This window comes from Hemiscyllium ocellatum, chromosome 26, assembly GCF_020745735.1.
Source record: "Hemiscyllium ocellatum isolate sHemOce1 chromosome 26, sHemOce1.pat.X.cur, whole genome shotgun sequence".
Lineage (NCBI taxonomy): Eukaryota > Metazoa > Chordata > Chondrichthyes > Orectolobiformes > Hemiscylliidae > Hemiscyllium > Hemiscyllium ocellatum.
The window spans coordinates 8493871-8521544 of record NC_083426.1 but is presented as its reverse complement, the minus strand read 5'-3'; the positions used below and the strand labels follow the sequence as shown (position 1 = coordinate 8521544).

At 43.8% G+C, this 27674-nt stretch overlaps 1 protein-coding gene across 4 annotated transcripts in view; it reads right to left on the bottom strand.

Moving 5' to 3' along the window:
* Nucleotides 1-8272: 8272 nt before the first annotated feature.
* rbbp5 (retinoblastoma binding protein 5) overlaps nt 8273-27674 on the bottom strand; it is a 37795-nt gene continuing 18393 nt past the window's right edge. Inside the window, exons 10-15 of one of the 4 annotated variants that reach the window (XM_060845325.1) lie at nt 26937-27054; nt 20022-20091; nt 18593-18698; nt 17117-17240; nt 16328-16516; nt 8273-8374 (exon numbers count right to left, since the gene is read on the bottom strand). In XM_060845325.1, coding sequence (XP_060701308.1) covers nt 8352-8374; nt 16328-16516; nt 17117-17240; nt 18593-18698; nt 20022-20091; nt 26937-27054 — 630 coding nt within the window. In that variant the 3' untranslated portion in view covers nt 8273-8351. Of the gene's footprint in view, nt 8375-11384; nt 14826-16327; nt 16517-17116; nt 17241-18592; nt 18699-20021; nt 20092-26936; nt 27055-27674 lie in introns of those variants that run through there. The other 3 variants (XM_060845327.1, XM_060845326.1, XM_060845324.1) reach the window with 3 other exon arrangements.

Here is a 27674-nt window from a genome sequence, read left to right as displayed (position 1 = left end):
ATGGTCTCCATCTACACCAAAGCAAATTTTGTGACAACCAATGAGAACTTCATTGAAGCAACTCTGTGCAAATCTTATGTCGGGGATTATGTATAAACTGGTTCCAAAATCTCATTAGTTTCAAGTTGTGTCTCCACCAAATTCCAGGAAAGAGGGGTGGGCTGGGATGGGGGAGAGCAGGCTGTTGGCCTGGAGGCTGGTAGTGGGTGAGAGAGTGGGTGGGGGTCAGGGTTGAGATGGTGGAAGCACTTGCAATGAAATTTTCCATCAGGTTGTGTGTAGTTCAAAAATGAGGTAGTGTTTATTTATCCTCTTCATCAACAATGGCACTTAGAGAAAACAGTCACATTATCATTGATTGAAAATGAAAATTTGTCTTTCTTCACTCATAAAAATTTGATTTCCTGACAAAACACTGTGTTTTTCTATCATTGCCAAAGTCATTCAATAGTTATAGGTGCAATTTCTATCCCAGAATAATGCAAACGTATATGGAAAATATAGTTAAGAGAATTCAGGAAACATAACAATCATTGAATCATTCTTCAATTCCTCTCCCAATAAAGTTGCTTTTGAATAACTTAATATGAGCAGCAGCTGAGGAATGGTGATGCTCACCGTGTGAGGACTGCTAGATATAGAAAACAATGTGGTCTCTTTCTGAGCAGCCATGATTCACACCCTGCTCCCAGGTTAGGAAGAGGACAGTTGTTTAATGATAATCTCTGCTCTGTGCTGATTTCTAACCCTCTTCAAAGCTCTCCTGAATGTGTCCCCTAATCAACTCCGGCATGGTATTAAAGGATTGCCGGAAATGCCAACATTTGCATGTTAAACCAAGGTCAGTTTGAGTTTTCAAGTGAATATAAAGGATCCTATGGACAAAAATAACTCCCCAGAGGTCAGTAACCTGTTAGCAAGTGGTAGCTCAGTGGTTCGCACTACTGCCTCACAGCGCCAGGGATGCAGGTTTGATTCCAGCCTCAGGTGACAGTCTGTGTGGAGTTTACACGTTCTCTCTGTGTCTGTGTGGGTTTCCTCTGGGTGCTCCAGTTTCCCCCCACAGTCCAAAGGTGTACAGGTTAGGTGGATTGGCTGTGGTAAATTGCCCATGGTGTCCATGGATGGGCAGGCTAGGTGGAGTAGCCTTGGAAAATACAGGGATAAAGGTGAGACTGGGTGGGACTCTCTCCAGAGGGTCAGTGTTGGTGGAATGGCCTGCTTCCACACACTGGGGATTCTATGAAGTTAACCTTTGACACACGAAAGAGTTTTTGTCTTTAGTACTGACTTATACAGAGTCTGACACTGGAATGTCAATACGCGTACCCTTTTTAAGTCAGTCAGGGCTCCCTAAATTAACCAGATTGACAGCGTCAATCAGGGAACTCATACTCTATGAGGACCAGCTGGCTGAGATCATTATAATCAGTACAGTGATACAACTTTAGAGAAGAGTAAGAATGAGGATCTTAGTTAATATTTGTCCATCAAACAGTGGATCACTGGGTCTTTACCACATTGCTTTGTGGGAGGTTACTGCGTGCAAGATAGCTGCCAGAGTCCTTATTCTACAACAGTGACAACCCTTTTGGTAATGTTTCATTGACTGTTAAGTGCTTTTGGAGAATCCAAAGTGATGGAATGCAGCATAGAGATGCAAAATTTGTCTCACAGCTGCACACACACACCATGGGTACTGGGGATAAAAATAAGCACTACCGCAGTTAGGCGGTAGTGTGGGGGTTAAAAGGAAAAAAAATTTTTTTTTAAATTAACAGGGAATAAAGGCACTGCTTGTCACTGGCCACTCGGGTGTTTTCCTATTTTTCCTGAAAAAAAAATAGAGATGCAAAATTCTTAAGCTATGAGAAGACAATATAGGATTTGCAGCACAGAATCACTTGGTCACTGGTCCACACCAGGCTGAATGCTGCAGCGGAACCTTCTCCCAGCTTCTTCAGTTCACACAATCATCACGTGCTTTAGTGGTTTCCTTCTTCACATGCACTTATCAAGCTTTCCCCTAAAATACATTTGCCAGACCTAGGACTCAGGCACAGCAGGTCGGATCCATGCACTTTAACAATGTCCTCAAAGCCTCTCCGAAGAGGTCAAACAGCTTCCGTGGACTTGTGGGAGACCCTTGGCTTGTGACCAAGCAGGAATGGCGGAGGTTTGTTTCAGGAAGGTACAGGACAGTGAGATTCCAGCAGGGACATGCGGGGACGAAGCCGAGAATGAGGAGGAACCTCCAACACCTCAGCTGCCCGAGACCACAAACAGCATCTGGCCTCCACGTGACTGAGGCTGCAGGTTACACAGTGAATTTAACTGCAATGGCAGAACCCAAAGTGGAAATACACCACCCTCGATCCTGAAGGATGGCTTAACAAGAAAGGTATCTTGGTTATTAATCGTATTGTAATTGTGTGTTTCAGAGTTGGGCCACTTTACTGGTGAGATAGGTTTTCCTGAGGAACAGATTGGATTTATTTGTACAGATAGTTCTCCTACAATGCTGGCGTTGTGCTCCAGCGAAACCTCACTTAATAGAAAATTGCTTTCATTAAATAATGGGGCCTATGGGAAAAGTGGGGTTAGGGACAAAACAGCAAAAAACAAATCACTCACACGATCACTCAAAAATTGACCAAAAGCCTAACACAAAGCCTGAATGGATATTTAAATCATATTTCTTAATGAAACAAAAGTAAATTTAACACATTACTTTGAAAAAGTACTGTTAATGCAGGGACAGATGGTCATCATCACCACCTTCCAGGTGCAGTTGTGGTTACAGAAATGAATGGCAGTGGTTGATTGTCTTCTGACTTTCTTGGGGGTTGGCTTAGATTGTGTGATATGCAGGTACAAGAACAAATTAGAATGGCAAATGGTATGTATAAGAGTAATGCAGTCTTGCAGGAAATATACAGGACTTATACAAGAATATTCTTCTCAGAGGGAGAGCAATAAACATTCATTAGTTTAATTTTTGAGATGAAGTTGCTCAATGTACAGTACTGTACCTCTCACATGCTCCGACGGCACCTGACACTGAAATGTGCAGAATAACATGGAGTGTTCACATTGGCTCATTTGCAGAACAAAGCGTGCAAAATGATTGCCGCTGGAATCGCGCTATTACAAATAGAGGTAAGCGTTCTTGAAAATCCCATTCCCTGATTCTTCAGCGATCTTATAGCCAAATCGCACTGCTGAAACAAACTTTATATAAGAACTACCTGTAACTACATTATATTTAAGCTTGCTTTGAACGTCTTCATTTTTATCCAATCAAGCCAATCATAATCTTAACGATTTCTAATAGAATGTTACAAAACGCTATTTTATATACTCCTGCTCACTAGTTGCCAACAGTGTGGCAGTGAATACACGTTGGAAACTGTCTGCTCTCTGTGAAGTGCTCAGCATGTCCCAAAATTTGGTAAGTGTTTGGAGTGCAGCATTGTTTAATTTCCTAAATGTATTCTGTTCAAGACTATGACACATTCAGTAAGAACTCTTTCCTTACAGCTTGATCAATACACACATTATTGTCACAGAAGGTCAGAGCTTCTGTTCTCATGCAGCTCCTGTTACTTAGTTGGATGACTCCAATATCATTATTACACCACCATCATGTATGCCTCTGATGTTAATCTCATTACTCTACAGCAGGAACGTGATAAATTCATGCTCCTTATCATCTTCAGCAGTGTAACTTTTCCTAACTCCCACGCTCTCTGCAAGGTCCTGCTATGTACTGCTGCTAATTGACTGCCAGTGATAAGACCAGCACAGTGCTCGTGGACATGTACCCATTCAGAAATTTCACAAAGGTATTCAATCTATTCCTCAGGAGGTTCAAGAAGAGCATACCACAACCCAATGCACATTCTCCACACCATCCATTCACTTCAAATCAATTTCACTGTATATATCTGATAAGATATGGTCAAAGAGTTTCAAGATAGAAAAGCCATCTAGTTAGAAAAAAAGTTAAGATTTGGAGATGCCGGTGTTGGACTGGGGCGGACAAAGTTAAAAATCACACAACACCAAGTTATAGTCCAACAGGTTTAATTGGAGGCACTAGCTTTCAGAGTGCTGCTCCTTCATCAGGTGGTTGTGGAGTATGGAGTATAGAAAAAAGTTGTATCTATATGGCATTTTACCGTAAAGATAAACTCATACAATAATAGTAGACATACAGATGTTTCCTTTTGCAGAGCAATGTTGAATGAGAAGTCTTAGGTTAAGGGCTGGCAGATTTAAAGCAGAGATATTAAGGACTTCCTTCTTAAAGCATTGCCAATCTGTGGAATTCGCTAACCCAGAGTGTTGTGGATGCTGGGACATTGAGTAAATTTAAGGAGGAGATAGACAGATTTTTAATTAGTAATGGGTCAAAGGATTATGGAAAGCGGGCAGGAAAGCAAAGTCAAGGCCCAGATGAGATCAGCCATTATTATATTAAATGGTGGGCTAGGCTAAAGGGGCTAAATGGCCTTCTCCTGCTCCTAGTTCTGATAAACCAGTTTGCAATGCAGTTGTCGTGTCAGCAAATGCAGCAGCCATTTTACATGAACAATAACCAACAGACAAAATGAGTCGTCATTAGTTAATCTAAAGAACAAAATGTGTCTTCATTCAAGGGAGAAGGGGGTGTTGCTGGCTAGGCAGCATTTATTGCCCATCCCTAATTACCCAGACAATAATTAAGAGTCAACCATATTGCTGGGCATGGAGTCACATGTGGCCAGGCCAGGTAAGGATGGCAGGTTTCCTTCCTTAAAGGACATTAGTGAACCAGACAGGTTTTGCTGATGGTCAGCAATGGATTCATCATCATTAGACTCTTAATTCCAGATATGCATTTAATTCAAATTCCACCGACTTCCAACGATGGATTTAAACTCGGGTCTCCAGAACATTGTCTGGGTCTCTTGGTTAACAGTCTAGCAATAATACCACAAGACTATTGCTTCCCTTCCAGTGGTATTGACAGGAGATACAATATTGGGCAGGTCTGGAAAAATACACATTGTTCTTTGAACGTTGCTCCCATGTGCATCAATTAAAGTGAGCAACATGGCACTGAGCTGTCCTATTGAGAATTTCAATGTCATCAGAGGCTAGGCTTAAAAATAAACTGTTTTTAAATTGTTTCAACTCTGGAAAGGAGCAGAACCACTCCTCATTACCCCACTGTGCACCCGCCTGCTACAGATGTGGTTAAACTGGTAACAATAGAAAACCTAATTTATTTACTGCACACTCAGTAATTTGTCATACACAAAAATAAAGCTCCAAGAACAAAAGCACAGGCCCCGCCGATTGCCAAACCGATGGCAATGACACGCACAGCCGTGTTCGCACTTTTAAATAAAGCTTTTACTTTCGCAAAAAATGATTTCGACTTCTTCTTCACTGGATTTCCTTGCAGGATTTCCAACTCCTCCTTTTGCTCAGGTGACAGCACTTCATAATAATTCAGTTGCACCAATTTTTCCGGGATGACCCTCACTCCAATGAGCACGCGCTTGACAATTTGCATTGTCTTTGAGTTCTGCACTTGGCACATATACGTCCCAGCATGCTTCTCCTCCACAGCCTTTATTGGCAGAAGGAGAGAGAAGCGAGTAAGTGCCCATGCTGTTAATATTAGCCTGAACAAAGTTTATTCCAAATATAGAAATAACTTTTAAAAAACAAGATTGTTTGTTATCCTGTACTAAAACAAAAAAAAATGGAAAAATGACACTGTAGCTCAGTGGTTAGCACTGTTGCTTCACAGCACCAGAGACCCAGGTTTGATTCCACCCTTGGATGACTGCTGCATGGAGTTTGCACATTCTCCCAGTGTCTGCACGGGCCCCCTCCTGGTGCTCTGGTTTCATCCCCCAGTCCAAAGATGTGCAGGTTACGTGGAATGGTCATGCTAAGTTGAGTATAATGCCCAATAATTTGCAGGCTAGAGGGTTAGCCATGGGCAATACTGGGTTACAGAGTTAGGGTGGGTCTGCATGGAATGGTCTTCAGAGGGTTAGTGTGGACTTGATATCTGCTTCCCCACTCTCGGGATTCTATGAAAATGTGGAAGTCAGGATTGAGGGAATTGTGGCTTGAGCTTTAAGATTAGCTTTGCTGATTATGAAATCAAAACGAGGGACAGTCGAATCAAAGATCTGAAAAAAAGAACAGAAATTGCTGTAGAAATTCAGCAGGTCTAGCAATATCTGCTGAGAGAGAAACACACTTAATGTTTCAAGTCCAGTGACTTTTTTTCAGAACAAGAAGCAAAACGTTAACTGTTTCTCTCCACAGATGCTGCCAGACCTGCTAAGTTTCTCCAGCAATTTCTGTTTTTGTCCAAGGAATGTTTGCTGCTAACTTCCTAGAAGTTCTGGGGGGTCTAGGTTCAATCCAGAGATAATTTTTAGAAGTTAAATTTTTGGTCTCAGGATAGGATTTGAGGAACCTCTGCTACTGAATAAAATATTCTGTCCAGTCAAAATCCAGCGAGTTAAATCACATTCTGGCTTTAAATGGATGACTCAAATCCTCCCCCCCCGACTTTGAGAGGCAACCCTCCTTACTACTGCAAACTCACAGGAATATAAAAATATTTCTGCTCACTAATTACTCTTCACACGAGGCTTCTGTCTCTGTAACAGGTTTCAGCCAAGAACAAGTCTTTTTATTATGTGTCTGAAATGAGTCTAACATAACCACTTTGCCTGAAGCATGGGAAATTTGGGAGATGCTGAATCAATGCCTTCTCATTTTCTCTCTTTACCCATCTCATCAAATGCTGTGAGCTGATGACTTGGGGAGGTTATGTTGAAATTAGTCTACACAAGCACAAAACAGGACAGAGGGATGTCTTTGCTACAGAGAGACTGGTGTGTGTGTGGAATGAACACACAGAAATGCAGGTACAGTTACATGTTAAAGACATCTGGATAAGTTCATGAAAAAGGAAATGTTTGGAGGAATATGGGCCAGGAGCAGGCAGGTGGGATTAGTTCAGTTTGGCAATATGGCCGACATGGCTGAAAATGTGTTGCTGGTCAAAGCACAGCAGGTTAGGCAGCATCTCAGGAATACCCTATTCCTGAGATGCTGCCTAACCTGCTGTGCTTTGACCAGCAACACATTTTCAGCTGTGATCTCCAGCATCTGCAGACCTCATTTTTTACTCGAATATGGCCGACATGGACTGGTTGGACCGAAGGGTCTGTTTCCATGTTGTATGACTCTATTACTCAAACCAACATAGGATAATTCTGAAGAAGAATCAAATTAGAACATATCGAAATATTAACTGTTTCTTTGTCTGAAGATGTTGCCAGACCTGCTCGGTTTCTCCAGCACTCTTTTTTAAAAATTTAAGCTTACACAAGAAGTGATTGAGTGATTGTTTTTGCATGATCATTAGATATGGGCACTGCTGATTAGGCCAACACTGATTGCTCATCAAAATTGACCTACAGATGATGATGGAAATGCAGTATATTCCATTGTACACGTATCCAAATCTCAACAGAGCAAATTAATACTCAAATAAAAGAACTGGAGATGCTGGAAATCTGAAACGAAAACAAAAATACCTGGAGAAACTCAGCAGGTGTGGTAGCATCTGTGGAGAGAGAAAAACAGAGTTCATGTTTTGATTCCAGTGACTCTTCAAGAAGGGTCCTGAGGAAGGGTCACTGGACTCAAAACATTTAACATTTTGCTGGAGAAATTCAGCAGGTCTGGCAATATCTGTGGAGAGAGAAACACACAATGTTTCAAGTCCAGTGACTTTTCTTCAGAACAGGAACCGAAACGTTAACTGTTTCTCTCCACAGGTGCTGCCAGATCTGATGAGTTTCCACAGCAATTTCAAATTAATACTCACTTTTACAATAATCATCCAGGGTGTGGTTGTATCCCTGATTGGAAAGAGTTTGAATAAATATTGATCTGTTGTCACAATTCCCCTCGCAATCTTCCACACGAAGATGAAATCTGATGATCCTAAAGTTTTGATGGTTGCATCCAGGCAGCTGATACTCAAGGTGGCACCTACGGTAGTGGTCTTGGCTATCAGACCACAGTCCTCATTGATCAGGCACAAGGCGTTTGTTAACGTGCAGTTACTTTTCTGCCCCTTTTTGTCCATCTTGCAGTAATACTCGGACCTCCAACCCAGCCCACAGGTTTTGCTGCAGGGGCTCACACTTACCAGCAAGTTCCCAGTAATTGTCACATTCTCTGCATTCGGTGGTAAGGTGTTTAAATCCTCTTGGAAGGTGGCCAGATGAATCAGGAAAGTAAAAGAGAGGACACGGTAGATATCAGCATGAGGGACCAGCATTTCCTGAGGGAGTGGGGTAGAACAAGAGGAAGGGAGGAGAGAGGATTAAGGTTGCAGATGATCCAATTTTAACAAGTCTTTATTACATCAACCACTGGAAACAATGGAGCTCAGGTCACACCATGACAACATTGGTACACTTTTAGATGCGCAAAATAATGGGTGAGAATTTAATGATAAAGTAAGGGTGAGATTGATGGCACATACCATCTCCTCATATAGAAATCATACAGTAACTTCAGGAGAGGATGGATGCACAGTTCAGTGTTGGTATCCAAGCTTTGTAAACCTGTTTATACAGCTCCAACCTTCGTAAAAGTGGGACCTCATCTACTGCCTCACCAGTGCATTCTGTAACATGGGGCACAGTTTAAATTCCCCACAGCAATGTTACATTTTGAATATATCACATCTATAAATTCTTTTAATCATCAGATAAATTTCTTATTGCCAAACAACCATTAACCATTAGAATTTGGGAGTCTAATTCCCATAGGATTTAATTGAAGTTTTCCAAAGTATAACTTATTATATTGTATTTGCCTCGTTCTCTCACTTAATTCTATATTGTCTCCCTCTTTTCATCAGTTCAGTTTTGACACCACACCCCCCTTTGTTGGTTCTACATTTCTTCAGTCTAATTGGTAAAGGGAGTAAGTACTAAGGGAGTAAGTACTAAGTGACTATCCCTGTTGTTTCCCAGCTGTGTATGTGCCCTTACTCACTGTACCTGTATCAGACTGTGCTTTCAGTAACTTGCAATATCATGCAAAAACAAATCATATCATAAAGATCATGATACATCTTCCTAATCGTAAGCACTAATAAATTCACTTCCACAACAAAATGTTGCACAAAGCCTTTCCTGAGGGATACATTAAAGTTGCTTAGTCAAGGTCCTGGACAATGAAAATATTCATAAAGCAGCAAATTTCTCAGCTTAACTATTATGTAGCACACTAAATGCGACTTATTTAACATCGCATGGTAGAGGTCACCTCTGCTTCTCATACCTTACCTCAAACCTGGCTGTGTTCTCCCACCACCCCTGCTTTCACTAACCAACACTAGCCTCTGGTCTGGCAGCATCGCGATATTAAAATTCTCATGCTTGGTTTCAAATTACTCCATGGCCTTGCTCTTCCTAATCTCTGTCAGCTCCTCCAGCCCCCATCTCTCCAAGATCTCTGCACTCCCTTCAGGGGTATAACTATTAGCAATGGGTTTTGTTTGATTCCAAGCAACTTTGTTATCGCTTCTAATGCACCTTGCCAGACTTATATTCATTGCTTTTCAATCACACAAATAGAAGGATTCAAAATTTTGATCATTAAAGTAACCACAATAACTACTCATAACATTGGATTTTCCAAAACAACACAACCTTCACAATGGAAGACCTTCCCATTTTAATTTGCTCCTTTTTCCCTGATTTGACAGCTAGTAGAAATTGATAGATAATTTAAAGAAGTGCAAATTTTGATCTGGCAAATACAGTACAGCAATGTCTTAGTTTTATTGTACTGGTCTTAATGTTACTAAGACTCTAAACTTTTAACAGAAACTGATTTGACGTTCTGTTGAGCTGGGAGGTGGTTGGTCAAATGTACAGCAAGGCAATGTCTCAAACAAAAATGCTGATTAATTTCAAGATGTTCTTCCAGTTACTTTATTACAACAGAGGGACAATGATGCAGTAGTATTGGAGGGGTAGGGGAAATCTGTTGTCTTCACCTGCCTTGGCCTATATACGACTCCAGAGCTACACCCTTGCCCTATCCTTAGCTGTCCTCACAAGCTATTCATTTACAACAAACTGCTAAAAGGTCACAAAAATAAAGGAATGAAACTGGACAGATCACCTGGCATCAACTCAGCAACTGGAAGTGACAACCATCACCCTGCAAACATCTCCTTAACAACATCTAGAGGTTGGTGTCAAAATGGGGAGAGCTGTTTCATAGATTAGACAGTGATATAGGTCATTCTGCTATAACGCAACAGTTGTGTTCCTCTGCAACCTCGCGCTATGGGAAATTGCTACATAAATTGCACTGTAGAAAATCGTGCTATGGAAAACCCACTATTCCCATTCAGCAGAAAGCTTGCATTATGTGAACAATATCCACAATTAATCAATTGTTTTATAACCAGTTTGCACTCACGAAACATACATTATAGAAGAACTACCCATACTCTCAAATCATACCTCACATGGCGTCCCAGACAGCTTCATGGTCATCCCTACATAAATACTGCCTTCATTCCTGATGAAGGGCTTTTGCCTGAAACATCAATTTTCTTGCTCCTCGGATGCTGCCTGACCTGCTGTGCTTTTCCAGCACCACTCTAAAATCTAGCATCTGCAGTAGCCACCTCTGCCTACATACTGCCTGTCCATTGCAGGCCTTCAGCAGTATACCAGTGAAGATCAATGCAAGCTGAAGGAACAGAACCTGATTTTCCACTTAGTCACTTTACAGCCTTCAACACTCAACCTTCGAGTTCAACAACGTCACACCATGAACAGCCTCCTCTGTTCTGATTAAGGGCCTTCCTCATCTTCAGATACCCACCCGAGCCATGTCTCTTTTCTTTATTCATTCACAGGATGAGAGCGTCACTGTCTAGGCCTGCATTTATTGGCCACCCCTAATTGCCCTCCAGAAGATGGTGGTGAGCAGCCATGTTGAACATGCAAATTCCCTTTGTGGTCAGCACATTTACAGTGCTATTATAGGGTAGGAAGGTTTAATATTTTGACCCAACCAACAATAAATGCTGCCCTTGGCAGCAACATCCACTAAACAAGAAAACAGCATGCTTTAAAAGCTAAGTGAATGTTTGTCGTGCACATTCTGAAGGCCAAAGCACTCAGTCTCTCAGGCAAGAGCAAATGAATTGTCCAGGAGACAGCCTATGAAGACATGCCCAGAAATGAGTGCTCATAATCCAGCCAATGAAGTTACAGATGAGACTACCCCTTCTAATTAAACAAAAAACACCAACAGAATTAAAACCAGGTTAATGTTTATTATTTACAGAAATTAAGAAAATGTATACACAGTTGCTCAAACCATCCTTGCATTTATGTTCTGTACAACCAAATATTGGGTCATCTCAATACACTTGAGTCATCTACACATTTCTGAAATCTGGCCAATTTAAATGCAGTAGAGGATTTAACAAGTATTTGTCCTATCAACATTAAAAAAAGGATCATTGCAAAACAACCGACCCCCAAGTGGAAGAGGTGGTTTAACAATAACAGCTATCTGTTATTAACACGACCAGTCAAACACGGAAGGAATTTCTCACCAGCACAAGGGCCATGCACCAGCAGGGTCAGATTACAGTGCTCCCGGAGAAGGCAAATTGTCCAACTTCGGAATGGTCATTTAAGAACCAATGTGAAACTCTCGCTTCCCCTTCTCCGAAGGAGTCTTAATTAAACACAACGGACAACCAATAGTCTTCACTGTCCTGGTTTCTTTCCACAAACATCTTATTCTCTTCTCTCCTCATATCATCACCTCATTGTCAAACTCCCTACTGGGTCAAACAGAAACGCCCAGACTCAAAAGAGGGACCATTTAAAACCATAAAAACTGCAAACAAATGGATTGTCACATTGAAAATTGCAAGATATCATTTAATGTGTTTACTGCTATGTAGCAGGAAGAGCCCAAAGAACTGTAACCTACTAATCCTTTGGTCTAGATCCATCATCCTTCCCCCCCATTAAAGCAGTTTTACAGAAATAAGGGTAGCGCAATGATGTGAGAATACTCTAAAAGAGTAGCTGAGACTAACTGCATAGGTGCTAGGGAAGCGAGATAAACACACAAAAGAGAAAACAGTAAAAGATTTCTGCGAAGAGGGTTGGATGAAGAGCAGAGGGAGGTTTCTGCAAACCATAAACCCCAGTAATGTACCCGCTGGGCCAAATGGGCTCATTTCTGTGTGGCAAATACCACATTACTAATTCTATTTGAATTAAAGGGCATGTGTTCAATTGCATCTCTTTTTTACCTCAAAAGAAAAAGTCAATGATTAATAAATTTGATCTTATTTGTTCCCTGGCAACGGTAGTCGGTCGATATTGAACAGAGGTTATATCACAGTAGCCACTGGAACTGGAGGATTGAAATTTTGCAGCAGGATTATGAGGACAATGCACTACAGAAATAAAACCATAGCTCATTCCTTGCTCAGCTCAATGTAGATAAGAGAACCTTGTCGATTTTAAAAGTATTTATCATGTTACAACATTCTGTGCCACACAGACAACAATAGACTTCTTTTCTGTATCATAATTTGTCAATGGTTCATACTTTCATTCAGAATTTTCTCGGGACTCAGTATTTCGCACGTGCAGCTGTAAATGCTACTTTTTACAACGAGCAGATTCTCTTCGGCCAAGCTGCTCCAATTGACCATCAGTATTACAGAAAGAAAAAAGTGAAACAAGGAAACATGAAACACTTGGGCAGGTGGTGGTGGGGCTGGGGGAGCACTTGTGTAACAGTTAGAAAACATCGAGACACTGGAATGACTGGAAAATAATCATGCAGCTTCAAATCAAGGTATCATTTATCTGCTTGGGTGGGAGCTTTGAATTTTTCCATTTAATGGGCCCTCCCCTTGTATGCATGGGGTTAGACTTTGGTATTCATTACCAGGTGATAGACATTTCAGGTGCACAGGGACAGTCACATTTTAGGGAGCGTGGGTTTTGAATATGCACATATGGGGTAAAGGTTAGGTGTGCATGTGTCTATGTACATGCGTGCATGTGAGAAGACATCTTTGGATTGTGTGTGTGTAGAGAGTGGAGACAAGAAGTTTCTTCCATTGACACAACGGTACCCATTCACTAGCTGACTAAGCCTTCAGAATTCGTCCATAGTGTCACTGAATATTAAAACAGGACTTCATTATTTGTGAAAGTGAACAAATAAGAGTTAGTTAAAAGTTAATTGATGGAGAGGCTTATTTCAGATAATAAACAAATTAAATTGAAGGTGGCCATCAAAATTATCCTGTTCACCCTCATCTCCTGGAATCTCTACTTTATGTGAATTGTCTTGCCCTGTCCACATGGGAGCACCAGTAATCATAAACAGATTGAGCACTTCTATTTGAGCACTGGCAGCTATTCCAGCTGTAACTCTGACATCGCTCTCCTGACCTGACTGGTCTACAGTTTTTAAGATCAGTGAGAGAAGCCCTTCCCAGAACGGGCCGATTTTGGGGACTCATCTATCCGATGCCTCCATAATATCCGATCTCAGTGTTGCTGGACAGGGCTCTGGGGCTGCAGAGGTTGAACTAAGAGGTCGAAAGATTCACTGTAAACCATTCGAGAGATGAATCTCCAAGTTCAGGAACCGATCAGCAGTTGGGCCTGGCAATGATTTCACTGATTGGAGGCAGGTATCCTTTGGGATGCCAGTCCAACTCCACCCCAGTTGGTGTACTGACTGCCCACTCAAATGCCAGGTCCTCACTTAGACCGGAAGCATAACCAGATAGGAATCTTCTACCAGCCTCCTGCACCAGCAGAAAGCCTGGGGAAATTCAGATCCCTAAGGTTCCTCAACAGGAGAAGGGATAGGGATTTGCGACAGCACAATAGTTAGATACAGCCAGTTGGTACAGATTGTGAAGATGTACAACTGCTGAGTGGAAGTGCTACACTTTGAAAGATCAAGGGAAGGGAAAAGTAAGAAAAAAGCAACTGCCAACCCTCACTTCAATAGAGGCATTAGTTATAGCCCACAACAGGATTATCAGTCCACTTCATAAACAAAGAAATAACAAAAAAGTTAAATCTACGATATTTAGCCATTCACCGCCAGCTAGTTATACAACAAACCAGTACAAAAGATATACAAGCACCCAGATCTCTCAAGGTTACCACAAATAGTTCTTCTTTAAAAGAAAAATACGTGATGGAGAGGGAGGTTGTGTGTCTCTGGAACCGGATTTTATGAAACTTTACAGTGCACCTGACATGTCAGTCCTGTGACCTCCCAGAACATGAAAGGGACACCCATCAATAACTACTACAAAAGCAAAACTGGAGGATGATAGTTTTGTTCATCTTCTCAGACTTGAGTGCCTTGCTTGTTATATTTCCATATAAATAGTAATATATTCACTGTATGACATGTGAAGACAGAAATTACACGTCAGTTTTCCTGGTGAACTGTAAGAGATCTTCAGCTGACTGATGTTTCAATGCCCATAGTTCGAGGAGGGATGAAGGGCCTATCCATCCCTTCGGTTCATGAAGGTTCCTTTTCTCTTTGGCCAACAAAGTGGCCGACAGTCATTCTCTTCCCAGGTGCTGCATCACACTAAGAAGTATGAAGGTAGCTCAATAATGTCAACGATGATGGAAAAATCATCATCAGCCGTGTTTACAGCAGGTCAGAAATAACACCTCCTCCTGAAAACCCAGAGAGAGAGAGAGGCAGAGAATAAAAATTGAAGTATCTCAAGGTAATGGACAGGAAACATGAAACCAAGTTCTCAGGATGTATGTCCCTTTGGCTAATTTCAGCCCCAGCAGGAATGATACTGCTGAATTATAATACCAATCTTAACATAACAATGGTTTTCAAACAGGGGTACACAAGGCCTTGATTAGTATAAAGGTGTTGGTGAAACACTCTAGAGAGGGAGCAAGAGGTGAGTGAGCAAATTAACGCATCTCAATCTTGAAAATGAAACTGTATCAAAAAGGAGAGGACATTACTTTCTTGCATCTTGCGTTTATTCTTAAATAGCAAATAGGCCATTTTCTTCTTTAACATTTTGACCTTGCAGTTCCAAGCAATAACAGAACAACTCCCTTGGAATGTCCAAAATTCCATCTCCCAGTTCTCATAATCCATAAATCCGACTCCAGTCCAGTCTTGTGACTCTTTTGCACTGTCTTAATATTTCTTGGTGGCCTGAATTGGACACAGCTCTTAGAAGGTGCACTCTGACAGAACATTATTTGATTTCAGTACGTTTTCCAATGATCTGACTGAGCTACATTGTTCAACATTGAACACGCTGAATTGCTTGTTGGTCTCCAATATTTGGACATGATTATTTGTGTGGCATTTTCACTCGTGTTTTGTAACCAAAGATTCCCAGGAGTATGACAATATTTTGAAGGCATTCCCCACAACATGTTTGAAAACCACTGCTATATGCAAATAAATAAAAATTTCCAATGATTTATAAACAGAAGCACAAAGTATAAAGCAAGCACGTTATGCTAAACCTATATAAAACATAAGTTTAGTCTCAGTTGGAGTATTGTCCTCAATTCTGAGCAGAGCTGAAAATGTGTTGCTGGTTAAAGTGCAGCAGGTCAGGGGGCTTTTGCCCGAAACGTCGAATTTCCTGCTCCTTGGATGCTGCCTGACCTGCTGCGCTTTAACCAGCAGCATATTTTCAGCTCTGATCTCCAGCATCTGCCGACCTCACATTTTACTCAATTTTGAGCAACACACTTTAAGAAGAACGTGAAGACTTTGGAAGCCAAAAGTCCAGACCTATAATAAAACAGCAGGGTAGTGGAATCAATCGGTTAGAACTTTCAATAGGCCTGATGGGTGTAGGGAAATACTTGACACAAGTTGCCTGGATTTGCCAAGGAAAAACTACGTAAGCAAATGGGGGGAATGACATTAATAAAAAGCGACATGGTGCAGGCAAAATGAAGGAGGATCGGGAAAGGTTTGGAGATCCTTGTGCTCCACACGTGGACTAATTAAGCTAAACAGCTTGATTCACTGCTGCAAACACTACACACTGCTATCCACTTAACAGCAACTCCGCATGCAAAACCAGGAGCAGAAACTAGAGGGAGCGGAAGGGTGAGGAGGAAGCGGGGGTGGCGGGAGAAAGCACAGGTATCAGGTAAGCTGCGGGAGCTCCCACCGTGGTCCTTACCTGCGGGTGGCTCAGCCACCTCCGCTAGCTCCTTGCCCTTCACTGCTCCTTCCAAAGGCTGACCTCTGTCCCCTTTGAAGGCTTTCGACTTAATGAAATCTTTCTCTTTACCTTTCGTTCCTTTTGGCCGGCCTGCTTGCTTTTTCTTCGACTTGCCATCGCCCTTCACACCCAGCAACGGGTGAACTTCTGCAGGAGAAAATAAACCGGCTGGTTACTGTCGCTGAACTCAGAAGCAATCGCCTTTTGGACCACAGCTTCTGAGCCAGTGAGACTGAAGACAATTGGAAGGGGAAAAGGGGGGGTAAGCATTTCTGCTCCTAAGTTACCCAGTAACTCTGCTTTGCCTTGATAAGGTTTAAACATTAACAAGACTGTATGGTCTATAAAGCTTTCTGGTAACAACCTTGGCCTATCCTAATCTTTTATGCATTCTATTTTGTGAACTGATCTCATCCTACACATTTCCATCCCCTAACACAAAGCAATATGACTTCAAGCCAAGCTGTGCACAATATAAGATTCAGTACAAGTACAGCTCACTCGAACAGCCACAGATCTCCCACAGTATTACTGCTTTCTATGATCTGGACATTAATGAGATATCACCAAGGTAGTACAGGCATCTCTATAGTCCATTTTAACCTCCTCCAAATTCCAATGAAACTCTCTACCTCCTTTTGAAATAATGTATCCAAATAGGAGGTTGAGGAACGATTATTAAAGCAAAGAGTTATCAAAACAAAGTGTAAAATACTTGTGATAGCTGGTCTAATAAGTAACAAGTACCATCACACGGAACTCCTTGCAGCTCAATAGTCGTCATCTTGGGTTTCTTCTTTGGCGGCTGTGACCCATCAGTGGACGCCTGTCGTTTCTTATCCGGATTGTTCAGGTCATCAGCTCCTGGGGTCTGTCCAAGACATAGAAGCTATTAAAAAAAATCTCAAAACACAGAATAATTTCACTCACTCTCTGACTAGTCTCAACGACAAAGGAAGTGAAGCCCCTCCATTGAGTGAACATCATACTCCAGCACAAACTCAACACTAGATCAAGCATCACCATCATGCTGACGCTCTGTCATTCAGAGATAAAATATTCCATTGATCCATTTGCTATTCATAAATTTTGAATGTGTTTTTTCCCCTAATTATGGCACCTTAAGATATTTTAATACATTCACATTAACGGCACTAAATAAAAATTAAAGGGCTCTTGTGGGTGAGTGGTGGTGTCCCTACCTCTGAGCAGAGGCTCAGTTCAAGTCCCACATGCTGCAGAGGTGTACAATAACATCTCTGAACAGGGTAATCAGAATATATGTATAAACAAAACACTTTAAAGAAACGCTAACTTTTATGCAGCCAATCAAGTAGATTTTGGGAGTTTAATCACTTTTATAAAATGGAAATTGTGGCAGCTAACCCTCACACATCAAGGTCTCACCAACATCAAGGTGAAAATAATCAGTTTGTACGTGCTAGGTGCTGGTTGAGAGGTGGGTATTGACCTGGGTATTCTGTGGAATGCATCATTCATTTACATCCAGCCGAGGGGAAAGGCCAGGCCTGCTTTAACCTTGCACCTGAAGTCTGGACTATTGTGGTTTTCGGTGGGGAGGGAATGGGGAGTACATAGGACAGCAAGATTAATTAGCATGAACCTATAAAATTGACAGAAATTAAAGTTAGATACAAAACTGTTGGAAGAAATAAAACAGTAGGACACTTATGCAAAAAAAAGTATTATTAAACATATCTTCAGCAGTGGCCTGAAAACTGAAAACAGTAGTTTTCGGTTTTGAATCCCCAGTATCGGGATTTCTAGACTGGGAAAAGAGAACAAGGCCCATCTAGTTCACCTTCTACCATCCTAGCAGCAGGATTACACGATGACAACAGAGATGCTACCAAGACTCGGACACAAAGCGAGGAAATCCCGACAGTGGAGAAGTGCTCTGGGTTCCACAGATACCTGCTTTTCCAGGTTTGCTGCAATTACCTGTCTCAAAGCACTCAGATAGAGAATCCCAAAATATTATCAATCCTAATGCATTGTTAGTAACGCTCATTCGCACGAACACATGAGTCAGGGAAAGCTGTAGGCCATTCGGCCCCTCAGGCTTGCACTAAGATTTTGACTGATCTGCTTGTGTTTCAAACTCCCAACCCCTCCAAACACAAGTGAAGTTAATGTCAAATTAAACTGCTCATGTTACTGCTCATCAGCAACACTGGGTTACAGTGTTACTTGCAATCTCACCTGCACTGCTTCAGGAGGTGGTCCATAGGGATTCTCTTCAGGATCCTCCACTTCTGGAGATATTGGGAGGTAGAGGAGAGCTTTGCAGTCTTCAAACTCTTCATCACTGGGTAGAAACAATGCAAGGCATGAAACCACATACATTACCCCCAACTATTAGCTTCTCTCTTCAAAGGATATGAAAGCAGTTCTCTCAAGCTGTACTTCCACAGAATGTGCAGCGAAGAAAATGGTTGGAAAAGAAATGGCCTCTTACAGAGAGCAGAACAGTAATTGACGCTGTCGCTTAAGCAATTTGAATCTGAGGCCACGTATGTTAACTGCAGATCAAGAGTCAGTAGAAAAGGCTGAAGATAAACATAACATTTTATAAGTTCACTGAATGAGTTTTTTTATCGTTCATGGAATGTGGGAGTCACTAGCAAGACAAACATTTGTTCCTCATTCCCAATTGCTCTTGGACTAAGTGGCCCACTCATCTATTGCAGAGGGCAGTTAAGGGTAGGTCGTGCTGCTGTAGGTCTGGAGTCAAACGTAGACCAGACCACGTAAGGACAGCAGATTTCCTTTCCTAAAGGCAAGGATCTTTATAATTGATGATAGTTGTCATGGCCACTAATCTTCATTCCAGATTTTATTTATTGAATTTAGATTTCACCATCTGCCAAAGTGGGGTTTAAGCCCATGTTCTCAGAGTGTTATCCTGGCTACGTGGATTACTAGTCCAGTGACATGAACATGAAAACATCACTCTCGCTGAGGAAATATTCAACCACCAACAAAAGTCACCAATCTACAGTAAAGTGTCGGGAGACAAGGAGATGATGGAAGACCTGGTACCCAAGCCCAATGCAGCATGTAAATTCATATGAACCCAGAGCAATATCCCCTGATCATCCTCCCACTCTAGCCCAATGCAGTTAATTCTCTGACTGACACCCAATGACCAAAAATTAAGACTCTTCTGGTCCTATTTTATGAAGTCATGAATTCACATTTTCAAGTGTAGTGCGCAATCACAGGGTGCACACAAGAATATGAGAACGTACCAGCCATTACTGACCACACAGTACATGTGTACTGGAGGAGCATTCACTTTACTTGTCTGCTGAAGATTACTGCCCAATGTAAACATCCCAGAGCTCCAAGAAATACAGGAAAGCACCTTCACCACATGGACTGCAGTGGGTTAAAGCAGTGATGGACAATAAATACCATCATGGCAACGACGGACCATTTCAAGAATGAACCAAAAGAATAATTCCAATCAATATATCGAGACGTAGAGAGCAACAGGAAATTAAAATCCTTGGTTTCTGCAACTCTCCCGACAACAAGATGCAGCACCCCAAAGAAATTCCCGAGCTTGAAATCGAAGTTGATGCAACAACAACCAAGAAACAACATATATTCAGGTGTAGTGATCTACCTGCTACAAAAAGCAGCAATAGGATCGACGGATGTGACATCAACCTCTTCATCCTCAGCCGCATCGCCACCTAAAGGATTTTCAAACATAAATAGGTCAAAGTTTGATAACAATACAAAGGTGCAAGTGTGTTGCTGGTCAAAGCACAGCAGGCCAGGCAGCATCTCAGGAATAGAGAATTCGACGTTTCGAGCATAAGCCCTTCATCAGGAATAAGAGAGAGAGAGCCAAGCAGGCTAAGATAAAAGGTAGGGAGGAGGGACTAGGGGGAGGGGCGATGGAGGTGGGATAGGTGGAAGGAGGTCAAGGTGAGGGTGATAGGCCGGAGTGGGGTGGGGGCGGAGAGGTCAGGAAGAGGATTGCAGGTTAGGAGGGCGGTGCTGAGTTGAGGGAACCGACTGAGACAAGGTGGGGGGAGGGGAAATGAGGAAGCTGGAGAAATCTGAATTCATACCTTGTGGTTGGAGGGTTCCCAGGCGGAAGATGAGGCGCTCCTCCTCCAGCCGTCGTGTAGTTGTGTTCTGCCGGTGGAGGAGTCCAAGGACCTGCATGTCCTCGGTGGAGTGGGAGGGGGAGTTAAAGTGTTGAGCCACGGGGTGATTGGGTTGGTTGGTTCGGGCGGCCCAGAGGTGTTCTCTGAAGCGTTCCGCAAGTAAGCGGCCTGTCTCACCAATATAGAGGAGGCCACATCGGGTGCAGCGGATGCAATAGATGATGTGTGTGGAGGTACAGGTGAACTTGTGGCGGATATGGAAGGATCCCTTGGGGCCTTGGAGGGAAGTGAGTGTGGAGGTGTGGGCGCAAGTTTTACATTTCCTGCGGTTGCAGGGGAAGGTGCCGGGGGTGGAGGTTGGGTTGGTGGGGGGTGTGGATCTGACGAGGGAGTCACGAAGGGAGTGGTCCTTGCGGAACGCTGATAGGGGAGGGGAGGGAAATATATCCTTGGTGGTGGGGTCCGTTTGGAGGTGGCGGAAATGGCAGCGGATGATACGTTGTATGCGCAGGTTGGTGGGTGGTAGGTGAGAACCAGTGGGGTTCTGTCTTGGTGGCGGTTGGAGGAGCGGGGCTCAAGGGCGGAGGAGCGGGAAGTGGAGGAGATGCGGTGGAGGGCATCGTCGATCACGTCTGGGGGGAATCTGCGGTCCTTGAAGAAGGAGGCCATCTGGGCTGTGCGGTGTTGGAATTGGTGGGACCGACTCAACACAGACATCTATTATAAACCGACTGACTCCCACAGCTACCTGGACTACACCTCCTCCCACCCTGCCCCCTGTAAAAACGCCATCCCATATTCCCAATTCCTTCGTCTCCGCCGCACTCCTTCTTCAAGGACCGCAGATTCCCCCCAGACGTGATCGACGATGCCCTCCACCGCATCTCCTCCACTTCCCGCTCCTCCGCCCTTGAGCCCCGCTCCTCCAACCGCCACCAAGACAGAACCCCACTGGTTCTCACCTACCATCCCACCAACCTGCGCATACAACGTATCATCCGTCGCCATTTCCGCCACCTCCAAACGGACCCCACCACCAAGGATATATTTCCCTCCCCTCCCCTATCAGCGTTCCGCAAGGACCACTCCCTTCGTGACTCCCTTGTCAGATCCACACCCCCCACCAACCCAACCTCCACCCCCGGCACCTTCCCCTGCAACCGCAGGAAATGTAAAACTTGCGCCCACACCTCCACACTCACTTCCCTCCAAGGCCCCAAGGGATCCTTCCATATCCGCCACAAGTTCACCTGTATCTCCACACACATCATCTATTGCATCCGCTGCACCCGATGTGGCCTCCTCTATATTGGTGAGACAGGCCGCTTACTTGTGGAACGCTTCAGAGAACACCTCTGGGCCGCCCGAACCAACCAACCCAATCACCCCGTGGCTCAACACTTTAACTCCCCCTCCCACTCCACCGAGGACATGCAGGTCCTTGGACTCCTCCACCGGCAGAACACAACTACACGACGGCTGGAGGAGGAGCGCCTCATCTTCCGCCTGGGAACCCTCCAACCACAAGGTACGAATTCAGATTTCTCCAGCTTCCTCATTTCCCCTCCCCCCACCTTGTCTCAGTCGGTTCCCTCAACTCAGCACCGCCCTCCTAACCTGCAATCCTCTTCCTGACCTCTCCGCCCCCACCCCACTCCGGCCTATCACCCTCACCTTGACCTCCTTCCACCTATCCCACCTCCATCGCCCCTCCCCCTAGTCCCTCCTCCCTACCTTTTATCTTAGCCTGCTTGGCTCTCTCTCTCTCTTATTCCTGATGAAGGGCTTATGCTCGAAACGTCGAATTCTCTATTCCTGAGATGCTGCCTAACCTGCTGTGCTTTGACCAGCAACACATTTGCAGCTGTGATCTCCAGCATCTGCAGACCTCATTTTTTACTTAACAATACAAAGGTGTACACTTTAGTTTACAAGTATAAGATGGCTGGGACAACTTCCTAATATGGTAGCACGATGTACCCATGATGGAAGCAACACCCTTCACAGCTAAAACAGTATGATCCAAATAACTATTATAGTCTAATAAAATATTGAGAACTTAAAATGGTCTTTAGTGAAGTTTATTAAGATTGCAGTTAGTCTTAGAAGAAAGTCAGAAACTGAGACAACCTGATGGAAGTACGTAAAATTTTGAGAGGTGTGGATACTTGGACTCTTTCACCCTGTATGGAAATGTCACATTTTAGGGGACATTTAAGGTGAGAGCAGAAAAGTTTAAAGGAAATGTGCAAGGATTTTTTTTTAAGCAGAAGGTGGTAGGTGCCTGCAAGGCGCTGTCAGGGGAGCTGGTGGAAACAGATACGTTAGCAAAGTTTAAAAGGCATTCAGACAGGTACACGAACAGGTTGGAATAGCAGGATACAGACCACGTGCAGGCAGAAGAGATTTGCTTAGAATGGTATCATGATAGACATAGACATAGTTGGCCAAAAGACCTGTTCACATGCTCTGTTCTTAAAAAATACAGTTCTCAGAGGAATCCATACTTTTATTGTCATGAAGTTGGTGTGCAAAAATGGTAAAGTTGTAAAATGGGGGAAAGTATTGTGCCATCCCTTTAAGAGCTGGTGTTCTTAGAGACTTAACAATGAATGTCTGTGGGCACCAGCTGCAGGTGCTCAAACTGACATATTGTATTAAAAAGCTGTTCAGTTAGCAGACCCAAACTGCATTTTTGCCAGACAACAGTTTAAATTCAGCCAATTCAATTTAAAAGGACTAAGGACCAATTAAATTTAAATCTGACGGTGTTGACAACCTCGAACTACTCTGGTTATAAACAAATTAAATGTCTGCATGGCGTAGGTCATGGCATGCCTTTGGTTCGGAGGAAGTGGGAGTTGCAAATGTGGTAGCCACTTCCGCCCCGAATACCACACACCTAGACACGGAAACCTCGATTGCCGATGTCACTTCCACCACCAGTGACGTCACCCTCCGAGAACCAAACCGAAATGCCGCCCATATTGCTCATGACGTCACTGTGGACACAGCTATAAGCTTCACTCTCCACCCCCTGCGTGAGTGTCGCTTCCGTTGGCGACGTCACTCTGGACTCTATAATCACGCCCATTCAAGCAACTGTCTCCACACCCACCTCGAGCTCCAGCCCCACTCTAGGTCCCAACTCCCATTCCTGCTGTGTGTTCACCATTCCCCCAGACCTCCCCCTCACTAAGGATGAACGTTTAGCCCTCAGTAAAGGCCTCAGCTTTATCCCTCTACGCTCCCAGATTCATGAGTTCAACACACGCTGCGACCTTGAACGTTTCTTCTGCTGCTTCCGCCTCTGGGCCTACTTTTACAACCAGGACACCCGCCCACCCACTGAGGACCCCTTCTCCCGCCTCCAATACATCCCATTCACCTGGACAGCCAGTACCGGCCTGTTACCTGCCCTCGATGTCTTTAATTCAAACTGTCGCTGTGATATCGACTGCCTCAACCTGTCCAACCTCCTCCCCCCCTCCAGCCTCCCGTCCTCACAACATGCAGCCCTCCAGTTTCTATGCTCCAACCCCAACTTCACCATCAAACCAGCAGACAAGGGAAAGGGCAGTAGTAGAGTGGTGCACCGACCTCTACGCCACTGAAGCCAGGCTCCAACTCCCTCGACACTGTCCTGTCCCCCTTACTTCAGGAACTCCCCACCTACATTTGTGACACCACCCAGGCCCTTCACCTCCTCCAAGATTTTAGTTTCCCGGTCCCCAACGCCTCATCTTCACCATGGACATCCAGTCCCTGTACACATCGATCTGCCATGACAAAGGTCTCCAAGCCCTCCGTTTCTTCCTCTCAAGCTGTCCCAACCAGTACCCTTCCACCAACACCCTTATCCACCTGGCTAAACTGGTCCTCACCCTCAACAACTTCTCCTTCCAATCCTCCCACTTCCTCCAAACCAAAGGGGTAGCCGTGGGCGCCCGCATGGGACTCACCTCTGTCTGCCTTTTTGTCAGATATGTGGAACAGTCCATCTTCTGCAGTTACACCGGTACCACTCCCCACCTGATCCGGTGTCGCCTCTTGCTCCCACGAGGAGGTTGCACAGTTCACCAACTTTACCAACGCCTTCCACCTGACCTCAAATTCACCTGGACCATCTCAAATACCTCACTCCCCTTCCTGGACCTCTCCATCTCTGTCTCCGGTGACCGACTAACCACAGACATCTATTACAAGCCCACTGACTCCCACAGCTACTTAGACTACACCTCCTCCCACCCTACCTCCTGTAAAAACACCATCCCTTATTCCCAATTCCTCTGCCGCATCTGGTCCCAGAATGACCAATTCCACCTCAAAAAGTCCCAGATGGTTTCCTACTTCCATGATCACAACTTCCTTCCAATGTGGTTGACAGTGCCCTCCAACGAATCTCCTCCACTTCACTCACCACCGCCCTTGAACCCCATCCCTCCCAATGCAATAAGGACAGAACCCTCCCCGGTCCTGATCTTCCAGCCCACCAACCTTTGCGTACACCGCATCATCCTCCACCACCTTCAAAAACCGTTGGTCAAAAATTTACCTGTAATTCTCCCAATGTCATCTACTGCATCCGTTGCACCCGATGTGGTCTGCTCTACATCTAGGAGACAGGACGCTTTCTTGCGGGTTGTTTCAGATATCATCACTGGGGCATCCGCACCCAGCAAACCCACCGCCCCATGGCTGAACACTTCAACTCCCCCTCCCAATCCATCAAGGACATGCAGGTCCTGGGTCTTCTTCACCACTAAACCGTTACCACCAGACTCCTGGAGGAGGAGCGCCTCATATTTCACCTTAGGATCCTGCAACCACACGGGATCAATTTGGATTTCAACAGCTTCCTCATTTCACCTCCCCCCACATTACACCAGTCTCAAGCCACCAACTCGGCACCAACCTCCAGACCTCTGAAATATCACCTACTCCCACCTATCGCTTTCTCAGCTACTTTCTCCCCAACCCACACCCCTCCCATTGGTCTCTCAGCCTCGGCCCACAAGCCTCATTCCTGTTGAAGGGCCTATGCCCGAAATGTCAATTCTCCTGCTCCTCAGATGCTGCCTGACCTGCTGTGTTTTCCCAGCACCACACTCTCGAGAAAGTTCAGGAAGACCATTCTGTGTGAACTTTGACAGACAAGTTTGAATTTATTGTTCTTATTACTTAGAGCTACGTGAGTGGGATCTAAGTTATTGAAACAGCATACCAACGGAATTTAGCTCAGTTAGGGAATATGTATAGATAGGGAGTAACTGTTCAGCTTGTTAGAAATTCTGTTAATTTGTTCACTGTTAGAGTTGGATAAATAAATTGTTACTTGTTAATTGTAAAGTGAGTGAAAGGATTTCATTTCATTTAACCAGTCCTTTACAAGAGATTGGAGGGGTGGGGTCTGGGAGGTATGTAATACTCCTTGTCACACTTTTTTTATCAGATTATGAGATGAGATGCTCCTCTTTGTGTGTTTGTTTTAATCATCAAAGGGGTGGCAACCTCCATTTCATACCATGACAGAGATCACTATGACCAATTGTTGCTTTGAACACGGCTGAATATATTGGCAACACCAGCAGTAGTTGCCCCACACTTTTGAGAAATCAATGTATGCAATCCTGAAGACCAATGATGGACAAACAGATAAATTGGTCGTTCAAACATCAATATACAGGTGATAGAAATCTGAAATAAAAACAGAAAACGCTGCAGCAACTCAGCAAGTCCGGCAAAGTTGAGCTACTGAGCTTGAAAACTCAAAACTCTGTTTCTCTCTCCACAGTTGCAGCCAGAGCTGCTGAGATGTATTGATCAGTTTACTAAGGAGCCACCAAGGGACCAGGTGCCAATTTGCTACAGTTTCTAGCTGGGTCTGAAGTACAGTCAGTAATACGAAATTCGAACCAATTGTTATCGTGTAAAAGGAAGCCATTTAGCCCATGCACTCTCAGAATGAGTATTATGACTTACTGTCATCTTTCTTCCTTTACCCCATAACCTACAATATTAGAAGTTACTTGAACAGAAACAATGCCCTCCTGATTGCCTTGTTGAACCTGCCTCCATCAGAGTTCTAGACAGTACTTTCACACATACTGTGTGAAAACGCCTTTTTCATACATTGCAATTATTTCAAACATGTGCCCTCTCATCAGACTCCCTTTTACAAACAGTTACAAATTCTCACTGTTTATTTTGTCCAGACTTCTCATGACTTTGAGAGCTGCTATCAAATGGGCTTCTCCCTTCTGAAGAGGACAGTAACAGCTTCTCTAGTTTATCTTCATTACTGAAGTTTGTCATTCCAGAACCAAGTTTCATAAACCTCTTCTACAACCTCTCTAATGTGTTCACATCTTTCAAGTGGGGTGCCCAGAGAGCTGCACACATACTCCAGTTTTCATTCTTACCAGTCTGTTCAGGCTCGCTCTTATCTTCATCTTCAATATCAAACTCAGATTCTCTCTCTTCGTATTCAACATTCTCGTCTAACTCTTTGAAGTCTGGAGCGAATGCACTCCAGTTTTCCTAAGAGAAATGTAACCACGTTCAGTCAAACAGGCTCCGTTTGGAATTCCAGACAGTCAATCCTGAAACAAAAGCTCCAAGAGCAAAACATCTACATATCTGGGAAAATAAAAGAGGAGGAAAGTGGAAAATGAAGTATGTGTTCCAGAGCTGATCAGGCCAGTCTTGTAACAGTAGGACAGATTCACACCATTTTTTTTCATGATTCACTTCCATAAAGCCTGATGCTATTTTCATTCAAACCACTTTCACTGGTCACAGTGTGAGACAAGAGATGAAGTCGACAGACCAGAATTAGTTTTCCAGCAGAAACATACTTCAAAGAATCTACCTTCCTCCTAAGCACACCGCACCTCACCCCTCCATCCACCTTTTTCAAATTAAACTGTGACCAAGAATACAGGAGCTCTGGATAAGGGGAGGCCTCTCTCAGATTATAGACACTGGCTCAGGCATTTCCTTTCTCAGCTGGACAGAGACAGCCAACCGATGGGAAGGCTGTCAAATTAGAAGTTTACTTAGCTGTAAAAATAATTTTTCACTGCTCACTGGAACAGAATATAACAAGAATCAGAGGCCATGTCATCCCCACTAAAATCTCACATTTCAGTCGCTCCATA